This window comes from Patagioenas fasciata, chromosome 17 (assembly GCF_037038585.1).
Source record: "Patagioenas fasciata isolate bPatFas1 chromosome 17, bPatFas1.hap1, whole genome shotgun sequence".
Classification (NCBI taxonomy): Eukaryota; Metazoa; Chordata; class Aves; order Columbiformes; family Columbidae; genus Patagioenas; species Patagioenas fasciata.
The window spans coordinates 4741774-4763893 of NC_092536.1; the positions used below are offsets into that span (position 1 = coordinate 4741774).

Consider the following 22120-nt stretch of genomic DNA (forward strand, 5'->3'; position numbering starts at 1 on the left):
TGCCAACGACACCACTGCGTTAACAAACGGAGCTTTTGCAGTCTACCTTAAAAAACACGTTTTAGTATAAATACTATATTTATTAAATATCTTTACAATTCATTTAAATGTATTTACAGAACTATTCCTGCATAAGTTATACCTCAGACATGAAATTCACATAATTGCCTCTTAGGTAAGCATAGATGATAGTCTCATTTTAACAACAACAAAAAAGCATCCTCATTAGATACAGACTGAAATTTGCTTCATTATTTCAGCTATCTTTGTAAGACACCACTTCATACAGCCACTTTCCACACACACAATCTCTTTTTTCCCCTGGAGAAAGGACGCCCATCAGTGAGAGATGGGAATTCCATCACAAAACCCTTCCCATCTTTGCCAGACCTTCCCCTCTCCCTTCTCCTTGACTCAGTCCTAACTGTGTGGTCCCAAAATCTGGGTTTGGTTTTGTTTTGCAGCCACACCTTCTTCATAACCCCAAAAAAGTACATTTAGAGGACAACTGTATATTGCGGGTCTCCCAAAGATAGCCAAAGTAGCAAGAAACCACAGAGTTTTTCCAATTCACCACATTTTAGCCCTGTTTTACCCAAATACCAGTAACGCTGCTGCAGGAATCCCAACCCGTGCCCGTGGCGGGACGTTACGTGGTTACTGGTGTAGAAAACTCTCCTTTTCCTTCAGATCCCAAACCCGCTCCCACTAACAGGCTGAGCAGCAGCCTGCGCTCCACTCCCCACCCCGCATCACAGAACACCTTCCTTGAACCCTCCTCTCGTGAATAGTCACAATAATCTAAAATTCCTAGGAAGTGTTACTGCTTCATGCATCGTTTAACATTATTTTGATAGTATGGGCCCTGTCATTTCCTTTTCCAAAAATTCATTGTGCGCAGACAGCTTAAGTTCATAGGAAGAAATTAGGTTTGATATGTTTAGAGTGCACATCTTAAAAAAAAAAAATAACAGCGAAACAAAACCAAAACCAATCAAGCATGTGATAAAAATATCAATTCTTTATAATACAGTATTGCTTTATAAACAGATGGAAAAGCTATAAGCTTTACTGGTCTTTGGTGTGTCCAGTGAGGGATAAACTCATGATTTGTAAATCAAAATCCAAATTTGTTCTTTGTTAAAAACAAAACAAAACAATCCCGATGCGATATGAGGCGAATGGCTCTAAGGGCTCTAAGAGCGCGCGGCTCAGCACCGGGCGGGCGGCCGAGTCCCTCCGCTCGGGGATGCCAGACCCCGGCCGAGCCGCGTACGGCACAGGTGACGCCTCACATGGGGGTGAGCGCCTTCACCATCCTCTGTACCCGCCCCATATACGTCTCAACGTATAGATCTAGAAAGCGGGGGGGAAAAACACCGAGGGTTGGGGACGAGCGTGCAGAGGGCGAGGGGTCAGAGCGCAGCACAGCCCCGGTCTGCGGGGAATCGGCAAAAGGGAAGTTCGAGGGAAAGAATAATTGATCAAATCTGCTCTAATCGAGAAGCGTGAGAGTAAATACTGAAGAATAAAATGTAAAGACACCCAGATTTGAGAGGGGAACCCCCCTCCCAAATGCTAGAAACAAAGCCCTGTACTGCAGCGTGATACATTCCTCCCAACGAGACAGCTACAAACAGCTTGTTCAATTTTAAAATACAACGAGGACTGACAATTTGTGCAAAGTTATTCCACCACTCACTGTTCCATGGATGGCAAAACTAATTAATTTTTCTTCATTAATATAATCCTCCCCGTACCCTCACCAAAATAGTATTTTGGTCAAGTTAGGGTAGTTAAGGCATTTTGACGAGTAATTACAAGGTGATTTAAAATAGATAGCTAACATGATGCCAATTTAGGAATAGCAGATAAATTACCAAAGAGCTTCCAAATTAATCGCTTATTATAAATGAAATGCCTGTTACAAGCATGATGCATTGAAATATAGTAAAATGACATGTACATGGTACATGTTAAATGATCTTAAATAAAAGCTTGACATAGTTACGCAAATATACAGTACAAGTCCACAAAAAATTCTTTAAACAAGTTGAGGTAACCTCAAACTTAAACAGTTTTAATACAATAAACCAGGTAGTAAAAATCTCCTTTTGAGAGCAGGTAAGATTACTTACTGACCAAGTTTAACTGCACTCACCTAAACAGCAACATTACCCGACTTTTTATATATAAAAACATGGCTTTAATTTATTTCTACATACTTTTCTACCAGCAAAAAAGTTAATGAAAAACTGACCAAAAATATATATATCTTTACAGCTATCAGCTTTTTGTATGAACCTCGGGAACGAAAAAGGAAAGCTTGCTGGAAGAGGGGGAACGAATGCGAGCTACTGTCATCCAAAAGGAAATGTAATATTGCAAAGTGGCTGTTAGGTGACTGTAAACATCATTAAGGTTCATTCCAAAAACCCTACACTTTAGTTACTGAAATGTAAATTTTGCTGATTATTCATTAATAGTTTCGTTTCCGTACTTACTGCTGCTGCCACAGCATAAGCAGAGGTGTTTGGTTGAGTCGGAAAGAGAAGGGTCGACTGGACTTAAACTGGTGCAGCGTATTCTGTTCTACATAAGCGAGAATGACAATTATTAACAGAAAGTATGTTTCGTTAACAACAGAATTCGCTACCAAAATGAAGACGTTGAGAGCTGAGGATGATCTGTTCTTTGTGCAACCTCCCACTGTAGCATTTATGCCGTATCATCCGCGCTGGTGAAATGGGTTAAAATGCTGAAAGGATCTCAATTTTGGCCAGCTCGGCTTTTCGAGACTGAGTTACGATTTTTGTTTTAAAAAAAAATAATTATTATTATCCACAGCCATAACATCCAGAGACCAGGCCCATTATGGACGAATGATCTGCAGAACTTTGAAGATCACAGTTAAGCACCTGAAATCACAAAACACATTTGCATCCATATAACTTGAATTATGTTTTTTTGAAATTTCGTACTAGAAAAGGCTCCTAGACTGACACCATGTATGGCAAGAGCAGAATGTTTACAGCAGTTATAAACCTCCTGAAAACTGGAGCTTAGAAACACGAAACCTCAGCTACCACTGTAACAAGACTATGCTTATGAAACTGTGTTCTGTAACATACCCTTAATGAAGAGTGAACGTTTCTAGTAAATAGAGTAATATGCCCCTTTGCAGAGGTTTTACCTATTGAATCTAGTTTGAAAGATGCTAAACCAATTCTACTCCTTGGAAAGTCACATTTCAAACGCAGTAACGATGTGGGATTGATCCTCCCCTCCTTAAGGACGAGGACTAAGCTCTGAAAGACATGCTTCGAGCCTCGAGCTTCTTTATTTCTGGCTGGCAAAGCCCGGCGTACTAGAGTGGTTCTCAACAAGGACGTCAGTTGTGTCTCAAGACAGGCAACAAGCTGGAGAACTGGCTGCCGAGATCGGCTGCGAAGGACGAAAGCAAATCCTGCCAGCAGGAAACCGTACGGGTGAAGCTGGGAGCTCGGGGACAACAAAAACGTCAGAACCTGACGCTCCGGGCAGATCAGTCTGTGTACTCAGCTACGATCGAAAGAAGGACGGTGATGTCGTCTGGTTTTCCCCCTGCAATACAAGAAAAATACAATTATTTCATCAAACCACAGTGGGTCATCATCCTATAGCCCGTGACATTCCCCATGGAAAGCTCTTTAAAAAAATAGTTCAGATATCCAAAAAGTGGTTTGTGTAGAACTCTGCTTCCTCCACCTCCTTTCCAAAATGCAACTGAGGGTAACAGTGACATTTAACACAACAAAAAACACTCTCCTTTTAACCTGTAACAAGAGCACAAACTACTAGAAGGAGTAAGAAACTTGAACACTGTCAGCTGGTGGAGCAAAGCCTGATTTCTAGCAGACTATGTATTTATTTAACACACACAAAAAAACCCTGACATTGCTTTGTTAAACAGAATCTGCTCAGGAATTTCTACTGCAACTCAAACACCTCTCCAGCAGCTGCTCCAGCTCTGTATCACCACCGATCTTTCTAAAAGCTACTTCACATTTTTTGTAGTCACTTCTCAAACCTCAGTGAGAGCAATACACTCAAATCCCAGAGAAACAGGCATTTTGTTACACAGGAGCCACACCAGCACGCTGGACTCTATCTCCTGATACGGAGATCATATATTACTAGCGAAATTGTGTTTATTAAAAAAGGAAAAAAGAAAGAAAGGTGTTTGATAGGACTCTGAACTCTGCCAGGTGTATCTTTCTAGAGCATAGGAAATAGAACCAGAGAGATCAGGACAGGGATGCGAATGGTACAAGGGTCAGAAATTTGAACAAACAAACCAAACCAAAACGACACCAAAGAGCAGGCAGCAGCTCAACCAAAAAGGATCAATAACAGAAAATCTAAAATAAAATAATAATAGTAATAAAAAAAACCCCACACCACAACACACCCAGCCCACCACCCAAATCCAAGGAACAAGTCAAGTACAGTGTCCCTAAGAGGCTGCAAACTTGTGTCAGGCAGGAGTGGACATATTAGGATTTAAAATACAGAAAATGAGCGTGCTGTGTTCTCTGCGTTCCAGCTGCTTCCCCACAGGAGGCTGCTGATCGGCCAGGAATGACCCACATCAGGAGCCGGCGTTCTTGCCAAACCCAGCGCGTGAGCTCAACGCTCCACTGCCAACCACGTTTCTTACCACCCTGTTCTCCTATCAGAGTTTGGAACGACAGAACTGCACTTTGCTGAAGGTTTCTCAAAGATAGTAGGAGTGGGAGGGGAAAAAACCAATTCTTACCTCTCACATTCAATCCATTGTCACACGCAAACTGTGCAAACGGTGACATGTAAGTGGGATCATACGCCAGCTCGTGAGCTTGCTCAGCGATGCTTCTCGCAGTCTGCTGTATGCTCTCATAGTTGGAGTTCTAAATGAACAAGGAAAAGAGGTTATTCTTACCAGAAAGCCTACCGGTAGCTCTTTTGCCGATGTGTGTCAGCACCTTCGCTTCCAAATAGAACACTCATGATCTTTTAGGTTTTGTAAATTTGGGTTAGAACTGCACAGCTTCACAGAGTCCAGACCTGTACTCCCTACCAGCAGCAACGAGACTTGGGTTTGGAGGACTTCTAGAATTTAGAAGCTTAGACGGCTGATACCCCAAATAGACTAAACCTGACGGAAACAGGATATTTGATACACCAGCAGCTCACACTGACAGAACCAGCCTTCCCTCACAAGCAGATCTGTGGAGGTAATTACGCTTTACCTTGAATGGGAAGTTTCACTTCTCTGACCCTCTTACCCAAATCAACACATGCGCAGTTGGGGAGAAGGGGCACTTCGAAAGTTAGATGAGAAAAAAATATCAAGCACAAAAACCTTCTATAAACTACATTTTAAGAGCCTTTTTTTCCCCTCCTGTTCCAGTAACTCTGCTGCTTTACTCCAAGACTTTTCTTACTCAAGCCAACACGACACAACCACCACTGCTCTTTTTGTTTGTAATTATTTTGAAATGCCTCATCGTTTCAAGAGTCTTCCCTGCACTTTGGGGAATTAACAGGCATTTACATGATTAACTTTTGGCTCAGCCTCGCGGGGAATTTTCACAAACACGCCAAAAGGTGGAGCTCAACTTTTTTCCACTGGGAATTCCATCTCCAGTGTCCGCCCAGGGGAAGCTCAGACAGGGGAGGAACCACAGCCCTGCAGGTTGGTGACCAGGCCCTTCTATACATCGCTGATACATCTCTGGTGCCGTCACCGCCTTTGCTGACCAGACTAAAGCGTCTGCGACAGCTTGTGCCGCGGTACCATCACATTTTCCGCATCCTCATATTCTATGCTCCTCAATTTCAGACCTGAATGTTGCCCCGAGGGGAAGGTGACAGTGGGAAGTGCAGGGAGGGAAACCAGGCGCCTGCCTGAGGGACACATTTTCTGCACGGACCCATTCTCTGACACCACCTTTCAGTTACGTAGCTGCAGGATAAGAGCAGGCAAAAATTTTTAAAAGCGCATTATAATTCTACATGTTAATCTTATTTGCATTTGGTAACATCAAAATAGTTTCCTCAGGGAGGTTATGCATATTGACACCTCCTAAGCATACTCTCCTTTCTGCAAGTAAATAGCCTCAAGCTAAATGCTCTCATCCAAATTAGAATATTTTAATGGCTTTTTACTATTTAAAGAGAACATCTGTATTCAACTAACCTGGAAAAATTGCCAGGAAAGTTTTTTTTCAGGACATAAAAGACTTTCAAGCACACACAAGCTACAATTCAGAGAGCCCATACTGTTTTAGAATTACTGTTTTCTAAGTGTGGAGAGAAACTTCAAATGGTTTTTAAGTACACAGCTCACCCCCTCAAATAACCCGTAGTACGCTGTATTTTCATATATATTATCTAGAACCTGCAAGTACAGGTAAAATACAAGGAGCAGCCTGGGTGCGGATGCAAGAGCCAGTGCCTGGGGGTCAGTGTCCCCTTGTACTGTTGACATGTGGAATTAAGTGACAAGTCTCTAAACGACAGCACTTTGTGGTGGGTCTTTTATATAAAATACCAAAGTTATGTGCATAAAAAGTAACAGCAGCAACTACGAGGGATAACTAGCGCAAAAGATGTGAAAGGTTCTGAATACACACAACGAACCTTGAGCTTTTTTAACTCCTGCAGGATCATGTAGTCAGGCATGTTGTCAAACAGTCCGTCTGTTGCAGTCAAAATGATGTCTCCGAGTTGGACGTCAAAAGAAGTGCTATCAGCAGCATCAGGGCTGTGGACATGACAGATTTGTTAACGACAGGGACTCCAGCTTTCACTAAAACACCGGGAAATGTCAAACTAGCACATCAACAGCTTTTTTTAAATTCACTACTGCTCCGTGTTTTTCTGCTAAAGAAAGAAATAATCACTAACTGTGGAGCTTTTGCACCGGGACAACTTGTCAGGGAAACTACAACAGAAGAGCTGTGATTGCAAACAGGTAAATGCTCCAGCTATTACACAAAGGGTTTGCATTTAAAATTCCCAGATGAACCATCCTGCCATCTAATCTGCTTCACAAGTGTATCGCCATGGAAACCATTAAGCAGAATGGCAGCTCAGGGCATCCTTCTCAGCTTCAATATGTAAAAGAGCAATACTTGAAAGGACAATTTGTAATAGGAATGGCCAAAACACTCAGGGATTCTGAATGACTTTCTAATGCAATGGAATATGAAACATGTCTGGAAATCGCTACAAGGAGACCACAGTTGGTTGGTCTACTTATGTCTAATATATTACACAATATCACGAGGAGAAAAATATCCATTTTGGGCATGAATATTGCTGCAAAATCCGATTCTCAGAAGCCGCATAATGTCAAACCCTTCCTTTTTTAAGATTCTTCAGGGGTCTTTAAAAGGGAGAAAGTGCTGCATCCCATGCCATTTGGCTGTGTCTAACAGCCGGAAGCTGCTTTGCTCAACTGATTTGTAGTTTCGGGAAGGTTAATAAAGCGAATAGCGCTCGCCTATTCCCATATGTAGCCAAATTTAACATTTAACTCAGACAAGAAATAAAAAAAAAGTACTGGAGAAGCATTTAGACAACACACGAGTACTAATTAATGTCAAGAACAGTGCAGAAACTAGCCAGAAAGCTATAATCATGATTCAGAACTGAAGTGTGGGAGCTCATTTATCTTGTGCTTTCCTTATTATGTGATGACTCAGATTACTTTGCTTTCTTGACTTCCACTGGACATTATCGATTATTCTTGTGCTTTTTGGGTTTTTGTGTTCTCACGGATGAGACAGAATCTTAGTCTAATAAAGAGGTGAGATTATTTAAGGCTTTAGTTTCAGAGATCCACCCTGGCTTCCTCTCTGCAGTCTTATGATGAAGAAATAAAACCACATGTGAGAATGGTCAGGTGTTTCAACAACTTAACCAACATTCAGATACCTATTGCACTCCCTGGATACTCTGGTCACTCTGAAGATCCCTTTATCATTTGCCTGTATTCAGAATGGGCATCTCACTTTAATGAATCTATATTCATTGATTTGACATCTGTGTTTTAATACATATTTGAAACCTGATTTTTTTTTTTTCCCCCCCAATATTTTATTTTACTCACAAAGTCAGAGGATGGATCAGCCTGACATTCTTCGGGGAAAACACAAGTACAAGTCTGCCTTTGAATCGACTCATTTCTGTGAACAGATTGTCCTTTCCTAATACTCTCATTTCCCAGCTTGATGTTCCGCCAAACAGTTTTTTTTTCTGCTCGTTTTGCTCAAATACAATATGCTGCGGGAAACACAGCTATTTGGAAACACAAGTTACAGTCACATGTCCCTCTGCTTTATTCTTCAAGTACTTGCTACTTCATTGCCAAAACATCTAAATTAGCGTACTCCAAACAGCCCCAGGAGAGCACAGACAGGGACTGGGGACGAAAGCCGCTGATAAGAGCGGGATGACCAGTGCGCAGACCAGCCACAGCGCCGCTGCAGCAGCTTCATGGCGTAACGTCTTCCCACAGGTCAGAACACGCCTTGTGCGCACCACAGACTATGGGAATAGACCGTCACGAATGAATAATCATTAGCCCGATAAATCTGAACTGTGCAACAACATACAAAATTTGTTACGTACGAGGTGAGAAATGTTTGCATTATCTGAAGATGGGAGGCGGGTATAAGAGCTTTTGATTGGGCACATGGTTAAATACGCTGCATTATACAGAGAGCACTGCAGCAGCAAAACCGCAGCCTTCTGGGAGCTGATCGCACAGGCAGATTAAAAATTTAAGACCCTCTCCCATCTTACCTGTCACTTAAGACAACTCCTTCTGCTTCGGGTGGAGCTATCGACAGTTGGAACGGAGTGTTGAAGTAATGCTGTTGCTCATCGGATCGATGTACTACTTCTCCTCCTCTGACTACCAAAAATCCAGAATCTCCCAAGTTGGCTGTATGTAAACGGTGACTTGTTCTGTCCAGAACGACTATACAGGCTGTACTGCTTCCTGCAAGCAAACAGAACGGGGAAATGGAGTCAGCCTCACAGAAACTCTTTATTCTTTCACCAATTTGATTCATAGTCCAATTCTTCAAATATTTATCACAGCTTACAAATCAGGAGAAATGGAAATACTCAACGACATACACTAAAGCCAGCAAAATGCTAGAAATCTTTGCAAGACAAACTATTATTTTTTTATAGAACTTACTTTTCCTGCTTCGATTTTGGCAAACACATTATGCTGACAAATACCTGTTTTGTTCCACTTTATTTACAGTTTTCCACCCCAACATATGTCAGCACATTCTGCTATAGGACTGGATTTACAGAAGTCACATAAAATACTGAAATTCCAAAATCATTGAGATAATAGAATTCTAGTAGCATCCATACAATGGTAGGTGCTCTCCACACAGTTTCACTCATCAGCTGTAAATAAACCACACCCAGTAAAGAACTGCTTGCAATTAAGGATTAGGTATAATTGCATTTCTCTTGTCAGAACATTAACATATTTTTCTTCATAGTACGGCTCTGTAGAGCTATCTTCATGTGTAACAAAATAATAATCCTGTCGCATCTTCAGGATACTAATTTCACAAGCTTAAAGAAAACATGTTTCAGAGACAAATACTATTCTGGATTAAAGTCAGACAGAATGGAAATGTATCAGCTTGTTAACCATGCTCAGAACTACCCCAGCCATGCTTGAGGGCACTGAGGAATTCTTGATTCATTCACTGGGAAGCAGCCACCAACTGTTCTTGGTTGCAAGCCACAAAAATAACTGTATTGCAAAGATATCCATCCACAGACTAAGTCCTTCCCAGCAAGCAGCAAGCATTTGATTTCTGCAAATAGGGCAGCACATCCACCAAGAGAACTTTCACTTCTGAAGAGGGTGAAATACAGCTAAAGCATTTCTTCTGCCTCTTAGTATAATCCCCCACGTCACCAGCTGGTGAATAGTCTTCATCTTCCATCCTAACACTCATCCAGCAGGAGTTTCCAAGCACAGCCACACGTTGGACAGGCCACAAGCTCTCAATGAGCTGAACTTACAATCAGGCTTGCAGTGCAGAAATCCAGCTGGCTCTAGGCATCACTTATTCCAGATGTTTCCCTTTCTAATACAGGGAGTTCCCTGCAATACACTTGCACTTAATTTGTTCTCTAGTGAATATATAGAACCCTCTCCACTCCTAGTCAATGGAAAGTCCAAGCAGTATCTTATGAAAAACTCAGATTTTATATGTGACAGCACCCAATATTGTTCTGCAATAGAAGAACAGCATTTAAATAAACCACATAGCTTCCTCCCACTTCAGTTTTATTTTGAAATATTTGCTAGATTCAGTTCTGATGAACTAAGTGTCAGGAATTCAAGCACAACGGCAAGGAAAAGTTATTGCCTAATTAATCCTCCTTAATGAAGCTCTCTCCTTCCACTCTATTTTAAATAAACTCTGAATGCTCATTGCTGTGATAATTCCAGGGTTTTATTTCTCCTTCTAAAAATACTGTTCTCAGTTAAAGGAGAAACACTAAGGATCATTAGTTTCAAATTCTAACTCTATTAGCAGAGTGTAACTAGGAGGCCATGTGTGGAATGCAGATCTTGTGACTCAGCATACGCCACTTTTCAGAATTCGAAAGGTCAAGCCAAGCAGAGCTGCCTCCGTCTACAAAGCCATGGCCAGAGCTCTCACCAGTGGCCCACTTTGTAGGTCACTTACAGCTACAACTGCTTTGCGCAAATAAGCATTATTAAACACACAAAATCCTAATGTAATTACTGACCACTGCTATTTTAGTGATACTTAAGGTCACTTCTGAGGTTTGAACCTATTCTTTAGGCGTATAATGCGAGAACATCTGTTCCGAAGCTCAGCAGGCAAGTTAAATATAGCTTACACAGCGCTCCGCTGGCACCCAAGTTTAAGGTCAGGTGAGAAGCATGCGTATCACGCAGGGGAACACTTTCTTGGTGCAAAAGAGGTCACACGCCCTTTAGAAAAGCATTCTGGTTTCAAGGTTGTCAGCTGAGGGCAAATGTTGCCTCTCTATCTGCTCAGCACTCCCGAGGCGGCTGGATGCCCCCTCTGAAATCACCTTTGATCTAGAAGATGCTCACCATCTACCTGAGTTTGCTTTCAAAAAAAATACCTGTAATGAAGCCCCCCCAAGAACTATAAAAAAATACGGCAGCAGTGATTGTATGATATAAACTACTTAAGTCAACCACTTAGGTTTAAAGTTCACTGGACATAAAAGGCAACGGGAGCAGCAAGGCAAGGAATGAGCAGAACTGCATCCAATTATCGTCAGAAAATATTTCTGCCTGCATAGCTTAAGCAAAGAGCCACAAGCAACCATTAAGAGTTTTCAACGGAGAACAGTTATTTACACATACATAACAGAGAGAACGAGCGCACATGCCATAGCCACATGCCATAGCATGTTCTGCTGAACTCATCCTGCAAACTCCCTGCGAGTGCTGGTGAATTACCACCCTTCACGCAGTAAGGCTGTTTGCTTTTTTTAAGATACAAATGTACACACACAAACATTGCCTGCATTACTGCATTTTTAAACATGCAAAACAAAATAAGTATGCTATCAAGGCAACTACATTTCTACGTTTTTTTGGTCAATTAAGATAACTGCCTGTAAACTTGATGCAGAAGCTGACGACAGATTTAAGCAACCTTGACTGAGTATACGTCCTAGATAACATACAACACAGATCAACTTTATATATTTTTGCTCTCTTACCAAGCAAAGGTACTTTGTTCTGCAGCAGCTCACAATAACCTGTGGTGAGAATCCCAACAGGATTACTTGGTACAAACCGTCCTTCTTTTACTAAACGTTCACATGTTCGCATTAGAGTCCCTGAGAACTGCGAAGGGTCAACCCCATAGTCTCTCCAGCCACCTACACCATCTGCTACCCCTAGAAGAAAACAGAGAACAAGATTTATATGAACATAAATAGTTTTCAAAACAATGTTTTTAATTTTTTACATCATTTATGATACTCAGTAACTAAAAAGGAGACAGCCCGTGTGTGAAAAACATTTTTGATCAAGAAAAAAATATTGAGCATTTGTAAGACAAATTCTGACATCAGCTCCCAGACAAATCTCTAAATACAATCTGAGTTGCTAAAGAGAAGGTAAAAGTCTAATGCTGAGAACTCTGAGGAGGCTGATTTCATTTGAGAACAGCTAATGAGGAATTTAGGGGGGAAGCAGGAGGATTCAATCACATTAACCTTTGATTAGCCCATTAAAAAGGAAGAAGAGTTTTTATTAGTTTTAAATATAAAGGTTAAGACTTTAAATAGGAGAGAAAAGACAAAGAAACTCTTCCCCACCGAGTTTTTTCTCAAGCTGCCTGCTCACATGAAGGATAATGCTTTCTATCTGGCAATATCAATTCCTGTAGAAAACGAACTCCCATGTTAAAGTGTGTTCAAAAACCCACGAAACCAACACAATGCTGGGACCTACCCGTGCAAGGATAGTTTGTCGCTTACAGCTTCAGTCAAGCAAGAGAATGAAAACTGACTGTGATCCAGTCAATTTTCATTTGGTTATTCAAAACAACCTCGACAGCAGAAAGTTAGACCCATTCTGCCAAAGCTTGGGAAGCTTCTGCGCAACTACGGAGCCAAACAGCCAAGGCGCACATAGAAAACGGGGCTGGTCAGAGGAAGATATTCTGCTGCCCACTTGGTATTTTGAACTTCCTCAATTTGCTTTATGATAAAATACTGAATGAAGGTATTATTTATGAGATAAAAGCATTTCTACTTGGAAATTTTTCCAAAAATCTTTTTGATCCTCAGCATGTAAGGGAGTAAGCACTCCAAGCACAGGTCTTTGTAACATTATAAAGCTAAAATACTATATTCATCATAAAAGTACAAAGAGCCAATTTCAGAGCTCAGATCGTGCTGAAGAACAGCAGCCTCCTTGGGGAAAAAATTATTATTATACTCTTACACTATAAGCAAAGGCACAAAAACTTGACCAACAAGGTAAACCCAAGTTTGCTTCATCTACAAATGCCCTTCACACGGGACATCATCTGAAACTGAGACGGAAGGTTTAGAGCCGACCTTGGCACGAACTATAATCTGACAGGAGGTTATAGCCAGATTCTGAACAGCCTATCAACATTAATCAGATTTCTCCCAAAAATAGTGCACAACCTTTTAGACACCTGCTTTGTCTGTTTGCTTTCTTAAAAGAATGCTAAAGGAAGGTGGATCCCTGTATTCGTCTCTTCAGAGCAGACTCTGGGAAGCAGCCCATGCAAAAGTCAGCCCGGCATTCTCAGAAATACCTTTTCCAGCTTTTTCAAGAACAAACCAATCCTCTGAGCTGCAGGTCTCACAACTTTGGGTTGAAGCTGGATTAACCCTTTGTTTTCTGCTGCCATGCAGACAAGTCTAGAATAAGAGATTACTACCAAGAAGTTCTAGATCTACAACTTGAAACTAAACTTCAGTTGGGATGACGATTCTTGCTTTATATGAAGTTACCAGATAAGTGGCTTTTTTTTCCCTTTAAGATGGACAATCCAGATATGCTTTTGTGAGCTGAATACAGCACCGATTCACCAACAACAGGGTTAATAATGCAAGGAAAAGATGATGTTTGACAAGTACTGTCCAAAGCTTCTGGCTCTGAAGGTGGTTACAAAACAAGCTCATCAGAAGTTAGGGAGTTCCCTCAAGCCATCAGTAAAGCCCCTTTTTCTCATTATTTAAACAGAAACACTACAGCATTAGCATACAGTACATGAAAGCCGTCATGGCAAACACCTAATAACGTTAATTATCAAAAGCTATTTCAATCCTTTAAGCAAAAATAGGAGTATGGCACCTGATTTTCTTAGCTCACTTCTCACTCTAGGCAGGGAATCTGTTATCATGGCAGCTCCCTTCATCCCCATCCTGAGCCTGTCTGCTTTTTGCAAGCTATAAATGGCTTTAAGTCCATTCTGCCAGTGCCTTCCAAAACAATCACCCCCTAGATCCCAAGCAGGTGATCTGACTTTGCTTTGTGCCCTCCTTATGAGAACAGGATGGTCATGTGTTCCTTCTCCATCGCTGGCACAGAGGCAAACGAAATCATCGCACTCATGAGCGGGAGAAGATTCTTACATTCCCTAAAATCTTTTGCAGTCCTGTCCCACCTTCAGAATAGTTCTAAAATAAAAACGGTATCTTTGCAGTCTTATGGGAAAGGAACCTGTGATTTTAAAACAGATTGAATAAACTGCTACTGAAATAGGTGCAAAGTAAATGAGAATAAAGTTTAAGAAAACTTTGTGGTATTTGATACAGCAAACAAGGAACAAAACTATTTGTAAGGTCTCAAACTCCAGAAGTAGCAAGAACTGAAAATCCAACTCATAAAAATGGACTAGTTTTTATGTAATAGCACATTTTCCCCCATCACCAAAAGAAAATTCAAAGGTACTGCTATTGGCAGTATCACCGCCAAGGAATAACACCAAGCTCTATTCATTTACAGTATATTTTCATCTGAGACCAAAAAAACCTATAAATATTCAAAATAACTACTGTTTTAACAAGCGCAAAAGATTACTCAGGTTTTCATTTTCTTAGATTTCACCATAAAACGTTCAGTATCGTCTTCCAGCATCCACCATTTAACTTAAAACAACTATCTTACAGAAGAGGAATCACAGGGCATTCAAGATAAACTGCATGGCTGAGAAGAGCTGCCAAAATTGAACTGTACATGATCCTTGATTTTTTTCTAAGCTATACAGTAAATCAGTACTTTTTATAGGAAGAATATTTCTTTGGATATACCCTGTTTAGGACTATGCAGAAATCACACAAATGTCCACATGACACAGTGAAATGCCTGTGGCCAGATGAACAATCACTGTAAATAAAGCAATTGAAAATTTCACAACTATTTACTTCAAAAGACTAAATGCTTCTCAAGTATTTAACTATATTATGGAGCCCTTTCAGAATCTTTGAGAGTTAACACTCCACTCCATTGCCTTCTGTTGGAAAATACACAAATCCTACTGCCAGATTAAATACTCACTGCATGTGTCAGCCCCAAAACTGGCTCTAACTTCTTTAAGATTCAGCATATCAAGATCTCCGAGAGGGAGGCAGTTGTCATGAAGTTTCAAGACGAAGCACAAGCGAGTGATGCTGCAGCACTGACACCGAGCGAGCGAAGACACTGGCACTGAAACCTGTTAAAATTTATTTGAAAATGCTACAAGCGCCTGGGATAAAATACCACTTGAAATGCAAACGCGAAGTTGTTTTGCCTGCCAGCACGTAAGGTTAACTGCAGAAGCCCAGGGAACAGTCAGTGCCAAGATTTGTAATATGTGCTTTTCAGCACACACTTTTTAAAGTCAGATCCAGATGTTTATCTAGTTCAGAGCAAACACAAAATAAACAAGCTTAAAGCGCAGGGAAAGAAAAAAAAGAACACGACACTAATAAAACCCTGTTGAATATAAATAAATTATGAGTGGAAGTTCTGGCTATCTGGCAAACTAACCTGCCCCTGGTAAGAGCCCAAAAGTATCACCCTGTCCCAAAAATCTCTTGAAAGATGGATACTGATGATACGTTGCATCAACTAAGAATAATCATCGTGCCCAGAAGCACCAGGCAGGCACGTGTGTGCCAGCAGGAATTGCTTTTGCATGCAACCACGACTGACTTTAAGACACTGCATAAATCCTACTGAACTTCAAATTTCTTGACACCCTTACCTGAACTGGCAATGAATCACTGACAAAAGATCACCAAAAGGATATTTACTTTGCATCAAATATAGAGGAAACGCTAAAGTGGTAACGCAGTGCAATCTGCTGCACTACATGAGTTTGAAATGCAGCACCTACTGTTTGTCAACACATCAAATTGAGATAAACTGATAAGATTTGTTGTTTCATCAGCGATGAGATTAATCACACACCTGGCTGGGTTCCCCATCCAAAGCAGGTCCCGTGCTCGGAGCCAGCACCGACTCTCCAAGCAGCTTCACTGGCAGCGACCACGGGATCACAATGTTACAGCCAAACCAGGGCTACTTCCCCTCTTCCACGTTTTGACAAAGAAATAACCTGGTTAAATACAAATCCCTGAAGGCAGATTGTGTGTGACTGATAACTCATTACAAAACAAAAGGCTACTTATTCACAATATGCATTTTAGAAGTTACAGTAGACCTTAAACTACCTTTGCATTAGATAGAAATGTGCTGGAAGAATAATTGGCCAAGTTTTTTTCCTCATTAGAGGAATAAAAAGCAAAGCGAGAGATGATGTTGAAGAACAGACTGAAGGAGAAACAAGGAACTGAAAACATTAAATTGTGCATCTACTTTCAGGAAAAAGCAGTAGTTCCTTGTATCATCTTTTAGCTGCTATAGTACATGGTTCCTGAAACAGGTTTTTAACAGATAGATCTCTTACCTGTTTCATTTAAGTCTGAGAAATTGCTCAACAGATTTTGGGAGCTACATGAGAACAATGAACTGTTATTTATCTTGGCGAGTCTTGTAAAAACTTCCTTATGTGGTTGTAACTACTTATTCTCTCAAGGTGTTGAGCAACCCTGGGACTTATTTTCGCAGCTGAACTAGTAGTGGCGTTTGGCGTGTAAATGATGAAAAGGGAGAGGTACTGCAGACAGACATCAGTCAAGCTGGACAGAGTTACTTACGGCCTCAACAGTCTCAGGCTCACAATGTTAACGGCGCGGATGAACCAAAGTAAACAGCTGGAGATTTTTGCAACGTTTCCTGCGACATAGGTATGATTAACGCCGCACCTACTGTATTGTGTTCAGCTTTGCTTATTTCCTTCTGTGATTTCTGACAGAACCTGCTTTTCATTCCTGCCAAGATCTGCATATAAATGGAAAACTGTTTGCTATCCACAAGTATCAATAGCACTTAAAATTAGAATTAGTGCTCAATTGCAAATTCTGATGAGAATACACTGAGTGCAGTGCCCTTCCAGAAACTGTGGTAAAGATGAATAACCAGATTTCAGTTTCATTCTCAGAAAGAGAGCCACCACATTTCTAAGAGGTTACATTCAATGCTACTTCAGAACAGCTCTGCTGACATTTGCATTAGCTGCACTGATAAGAATGTCAGTGAATATGATTCCTAATGGGGACCTTTCTCAGCAATCTGTAGTTTCTCTACAAATGACAGTATTTGTGTTATCACATTAAAAAGAAAATTTCATCTGGTCTATTACAAACCAAGACACATGATACAATATATTTCAAATTACCGTTACTCCCTCTAAGATGTCCTTAGTTCTCTCAACAGTGTAGGTGAAAGGCTACTCCGAAGTAAGCAGATGACTTACCTCCTTCAGTGTGATAAGTTGTGATAAGGCAGCAATCTCTTTAATAGGTATGATACCAAATAAACCACTTAACATAGTCTTATATGACCTTCAGGCAAAGCAAGAATCCCTTCCTCCTCTAGAAATGCCTTGATGTTTCACCTACAAATCCTTTCACCTTGTGTGTAGTTCACTTTTGTTGATGACAGTGAGACTAACAATACTCCAGGGGCTTTGCAACTCGAGGTTTCCACACCTCCTACGCAGGCTGCTGACAAACTTCGTTTTAAAATCAAGTGCAACTCCTTTCTGTTTAGAGTAGCTGCCCTACAATATCCTACAATATAAAATATTTGAAGTAGATAGAACAGCGGCCAAATTTTAACTTTGCAGTGGACAAACAGGCCCCTGCTGCCCGATAATTTTTTCCTACTACTGCTGGGGGACAGAAATAGTTTGGAAGACTGGTCAAGTCACACTGGCTACACCCAAACTTCTACCCAGCACAGACATTGTATAAGTGATGCTGTCACGGGATGCACATTGGTTGCTGCAATGTTTCAATAATGAGTCACACAACAGCTTGGAAAATCCATAAAAAAATAGCAAAGACACGAGGAGCCCGATAACGCAGGAACAGGCAAAAAAATAAAAGGCAGATCCCAACAAGAGAAAAAAGATCACCAACACAAGACATCTCAACATTTATAAACAAGCTTCAATGTTTACTTTTGTTAAATAAGTAAAATCTTTATATCAAGTGTTTACATTAATTTTTTAAAATTGTGTTTTGCTCCCTATGCACTAAAAATTCCACTTGTGCTGATTATGAAAAAAAACAGAGCTGTCAGTTTCTGAAGAGTTTTGCTTTTCAACTTAGAAACACAGTATTCCTGTCCTCAAAAGCTGCAAAGGCATGCGTTCAGATGTGAACAAGAACATCATGCCTATGAAGTCTCAGGAAGATACCTGAATATTCTGAGGCTCTGGACAAACAACATTGCCAGTGAGCATGCAGAAAGGTACAATATGGTAAACGCAGCAGCAAGAAGGAAATATGGGCCTGAATCATAAAGCTCTAGAGATTAACATTAGCAATAAAGCCATTTCCTTTCCAAAGCAAACACTCTGGTTTTGAGTTTCTTGTTTCTCCCTGTGCTCAGGATGGGAAGAAAACATGCAAATTTAACAAGTATATACCTGACAGAAGTAAAAATAAGAGACAAAAACTCTAAGGATTCAAGTACACCAATAGCAGGCCTTTTCATGCCTTTAACTATGGGTTGGAAATAACAGAAAGCTCATGAAGATTCATGTTATCTTACTATGAAAAGATCAAGCACAGACTAGAAGACACTGTTAAATTACCAGCCTTAAGACCATCCAGTATACATATAACAAAAGAAGTGTTTAACATTCTTCTGTTTGCTATAAACACACTGCCCAGTCAACTTTTGTTTGACCTAAGAAAATGAATCCCCAAGCACTCCTGCCAAGTGGCTGGGAGTTGTTACACCACACCCGTATCCATCCCGCACAGGCACGCTTCCCGTACACTGGCTCTAGAAAAAACTGGCACAGAAGAAATTTCAAATTAATTACCTGGAATGGCTTTGTCACTGATGACTACTAGGGCACACTAACTCTAAGGGATGCATTTGAAATTTACTATTCTCTAAAAGCACTCTTACTAGGGCTAAAACCACGTGAGCCTCTTCATTAAACTACTACTGAAAAATTAAGCTTGAAAAGCAGCAGCTCAGTAAGTTTTGTTGAGGTGTAGAGTAAGGCAGGTATTGAGTCCGTACAAAATTTATGAGGGTCTTTAATAAAATCAGGTATAGAACCTCAGATTTGTGATGAGAGTAAGAGGAACCAAAGGCAGGAAAGCGCTGGTGCTGAAACACTTTTAGCAGCAGCACAGAAGAGCTGACTGAGAAAGGGAGAGCAGAGAGGTGATCACAGTAGCAGAAACAACAAGAAAACAACTATTTCTGCAAGCTTAAGAACTCCAGATGAAGAAAAAGTACCAACTTAGATTGCATCAAAATGCATCCTGAGTGGTACCATTTGGACAGTGCACAGTGACCTTGGGTTTTTAGTATGTATATTAGAAAAACAATGAAGAACTACATGAGAACAGTTTTACAAGGGAAACAAAAACCCCACACAACAGCTTTTCTATTTAAATTATTTTCTTCTTGGTACATAAGACATCCTGGTCTGAAGCCGCCTTTGCTGTTTGATCCTTAAATGGAGCTACAATTCAGTTTGTTTTCAAGTTGCTGTGAAAACTAATGCAAACACCAACTTAGAAATGCAATTCTCTGCTGATTCCAGCAGGAAGGCAAGACAAGCTGTAGGTCCACATATGGTAATTACCAAATATGGCCAAAACCCCTAAACATCAGCAAATGGGTCTACATCTACCTGCTTCCCCATGCAAGAGAGTCCATCTCTAAGTAGGGGAGATTCTGCACTTCTCATGGCCAAATAGAAATTGCTCAGTTATTTATCAGTGCTGGCCCAGTATGAACTTTCAAGGCAGGCAGCCTTAGTCACATGTTAATGTAACATCGTCCAACAGCTCATTCTACTAGGAAAAAAGTTTATCTGGAACAGGCACAACAGAAAAGGTGCAAAGTATCCCAAATGCACTGAGCAGTTTTCCACATCTCCTTGTAAGCTGTAGTATCACCCTCGGAGTAACAGCCCCCTTGAGACCCCGCAGCAACCCTGTTACCTAGCACCAAGTTCCAGCTTCCTGAAAAAACGTCTCAGCTATATTAAACGGCAACCAAGTTACAATGACAGCACCGAATTGTGAAGAATCACCAAGCGCCATCACATCATGAGACACTGCAGTGCAATCCCACCAGTTTTAATTAAAAAATAAAAAAGGGGGGGAGGCAGGGTGGGAGCAGGTTTGTGGGGGTTTTTTTTAATGTCAAAGTTTTGGTGGAAATTTCGTTCTGTCAGTTAGCCAAAAACTAACTCCTGCAGAGTGTCCGTTAGCCAAATTCCACCTTGACTACCCAGGACAAAGGTCAAGCACTGTCAAAAGCACTGCTGCTCACAAACTGCAGAGTCCATTGATTACCTGTAATTATTCACTACTTCTAAAATTTGAGCCCTTAAGATTCATTTTGCACGACTCCAAACCAGAGAGTGTAATCAGGACAGAACAAACACTGCAACTGAAGTCTGACATTTGAAACCAGTCTCAATGTCACTTTGCCTTTCACTTGACAAGGACACAGCACATGCTAAAATCAGGAAGTGTCTGGTCCCAATGATCCTTGCAACATATACATAAGGGGCGTTTTAAAGGCAAAGTGAAATGCACTACAAGCTGTTTCTCTGGCTTTCGGAGTCACTTGGCCTTACAAGCACCTACAGGTGAAACGCTAAGGTCGGGCCCAGACCCCCCCACGCCACAGGCCAGCTGAGCGAGGCAGGCGTCGCTCTGCAGCTGAGAGCATGAGCGCCTTCTTGTCAAACTAAAAAATGAGAACTCATGCTGACATTTACATGCGGAACGGGCTCCTTTGTCTGCGACCAAAGCCTGAGCCACTCCACCCCGTGCGGCTCAAGGAGAAGAGGTTGTGACACTGACACCAAAGCCACCCGGGCAGGGCCCCGCCAGCACTCACCCAGCACATCTGCCGTCCGGTGCCGGGCCACGAAGCAGGCGTCATCCCCGTAGCACATGCCTTTCTTGAGGATGCCCTTGCGGAAATCTTTGCCAAAGCCACAGCTGGCTGTCACCAAGCTGTAGTCACGGGAGTCCGTCTGCGAGAGGCCGCCCAGGACTGCCCGGGCCACCAGCCTGCCATAGGAGAGCACCGAGAACATGGCGTGGGGCGCCCAGCAGCCCAGAGCCAGGAACGCGGGGAGCCACCGGCGCAGCCGCCTCCGGAGCTGCGAGCGCCCGCCGCAGGGAGCCAGCGTTCCCCTGCCCGCCGGCCAGCCCCGCTGCCGCTCGGCGTTCGGCCCCTCACCCCACCCCGGGCCGCCTCGCCCCTCCGGGCCGGCTCCCGCCCTCGCCGCTTCTCACGCGCCGGCCCCTCACAGCCGGGCTCGCCGGTAGCACCCCCGCCTTCCGCGCCACCCCGCCCCGAGCGGGGGGCTCTGCCTCCTCCCCGGCCGGCCGGCGCTGCCTCGCGAAAGCCTCCGGGCGCCCTCCCGCCGCGCCGTAGGGTGTCACGGTCAGAGCCGGCGGTGCCCGCTGTGCCTCCCCCGCGCCCCACCGGCCGCATCCGCCATCTTCGCCCGCAGCGTGCTTAAGGCCCCAGCGCTCGGCGAAGCGAGCGAGCGGGCGGGCGGGCCGGCGGGCGGACGGTCGGGGAGGTCAGCCCCGCCCCCCGGCCAGCGCGCCTGCGCACCAGCCAGCGGCCGCCCCTCATTGGCTCCCCGCCACGCCTCATTTGCATGTTGCGGGACAATAACACCGGGTGCCTCCCGGCAGCCCCTGCGGCGGCGGCACGAAGGGTCGGACGGGGCCTCACACTCCGTAGGCCCCGGTACCCAAACGGGGGGTTGACGGGGCCGGGGAGACGGTTTCCCGGCTTGCTGGGTTTTCACCTGTAATTATCCCAATTACAACACTGGGGCGAGCGAGGCTGCACCTAACCCAGATACTTGCCCTACACACCCATATCGGGCCGCATGTCTTGCGTGCTCCGAATAACTTGAAGGGACTTGGTGGC

The 22120-nt window shown here is 42.6% G+C and overlaps 1 protein-coding gene across 1 annotated transcript; it reads right to left on the reverse strand.

Moving 5' to 3' along the window:
* Nucleotides 1-59: 59 nt before the first annotated feature.
* PPTC7 (protein phosphatase targeting COQ7) lies at nt 60-21761 on the reverse strand. Its single transcript, XM_065851520.2, has 6 exons — nt 21065-21761; nt 11803-11982; nt 8833-9031; nt 6664-6787; nt 4799-4928; nt 60-3603 (listed from the first exon to the last, which is right to left on the reverse strand). Exons 1-6 carry the CDS (start codon nt 21264-21266, stop codon nt 3545-3547), a joined length of 894 nt encoding a protein of 297 aa, XP_065707592.1. The 5' UTR covers nt 21267-21761; the 3' UTR covers nt 60-3544.
* Between the last annotated feature and the right edge of the window lie 359 nt (nt 21762-22120).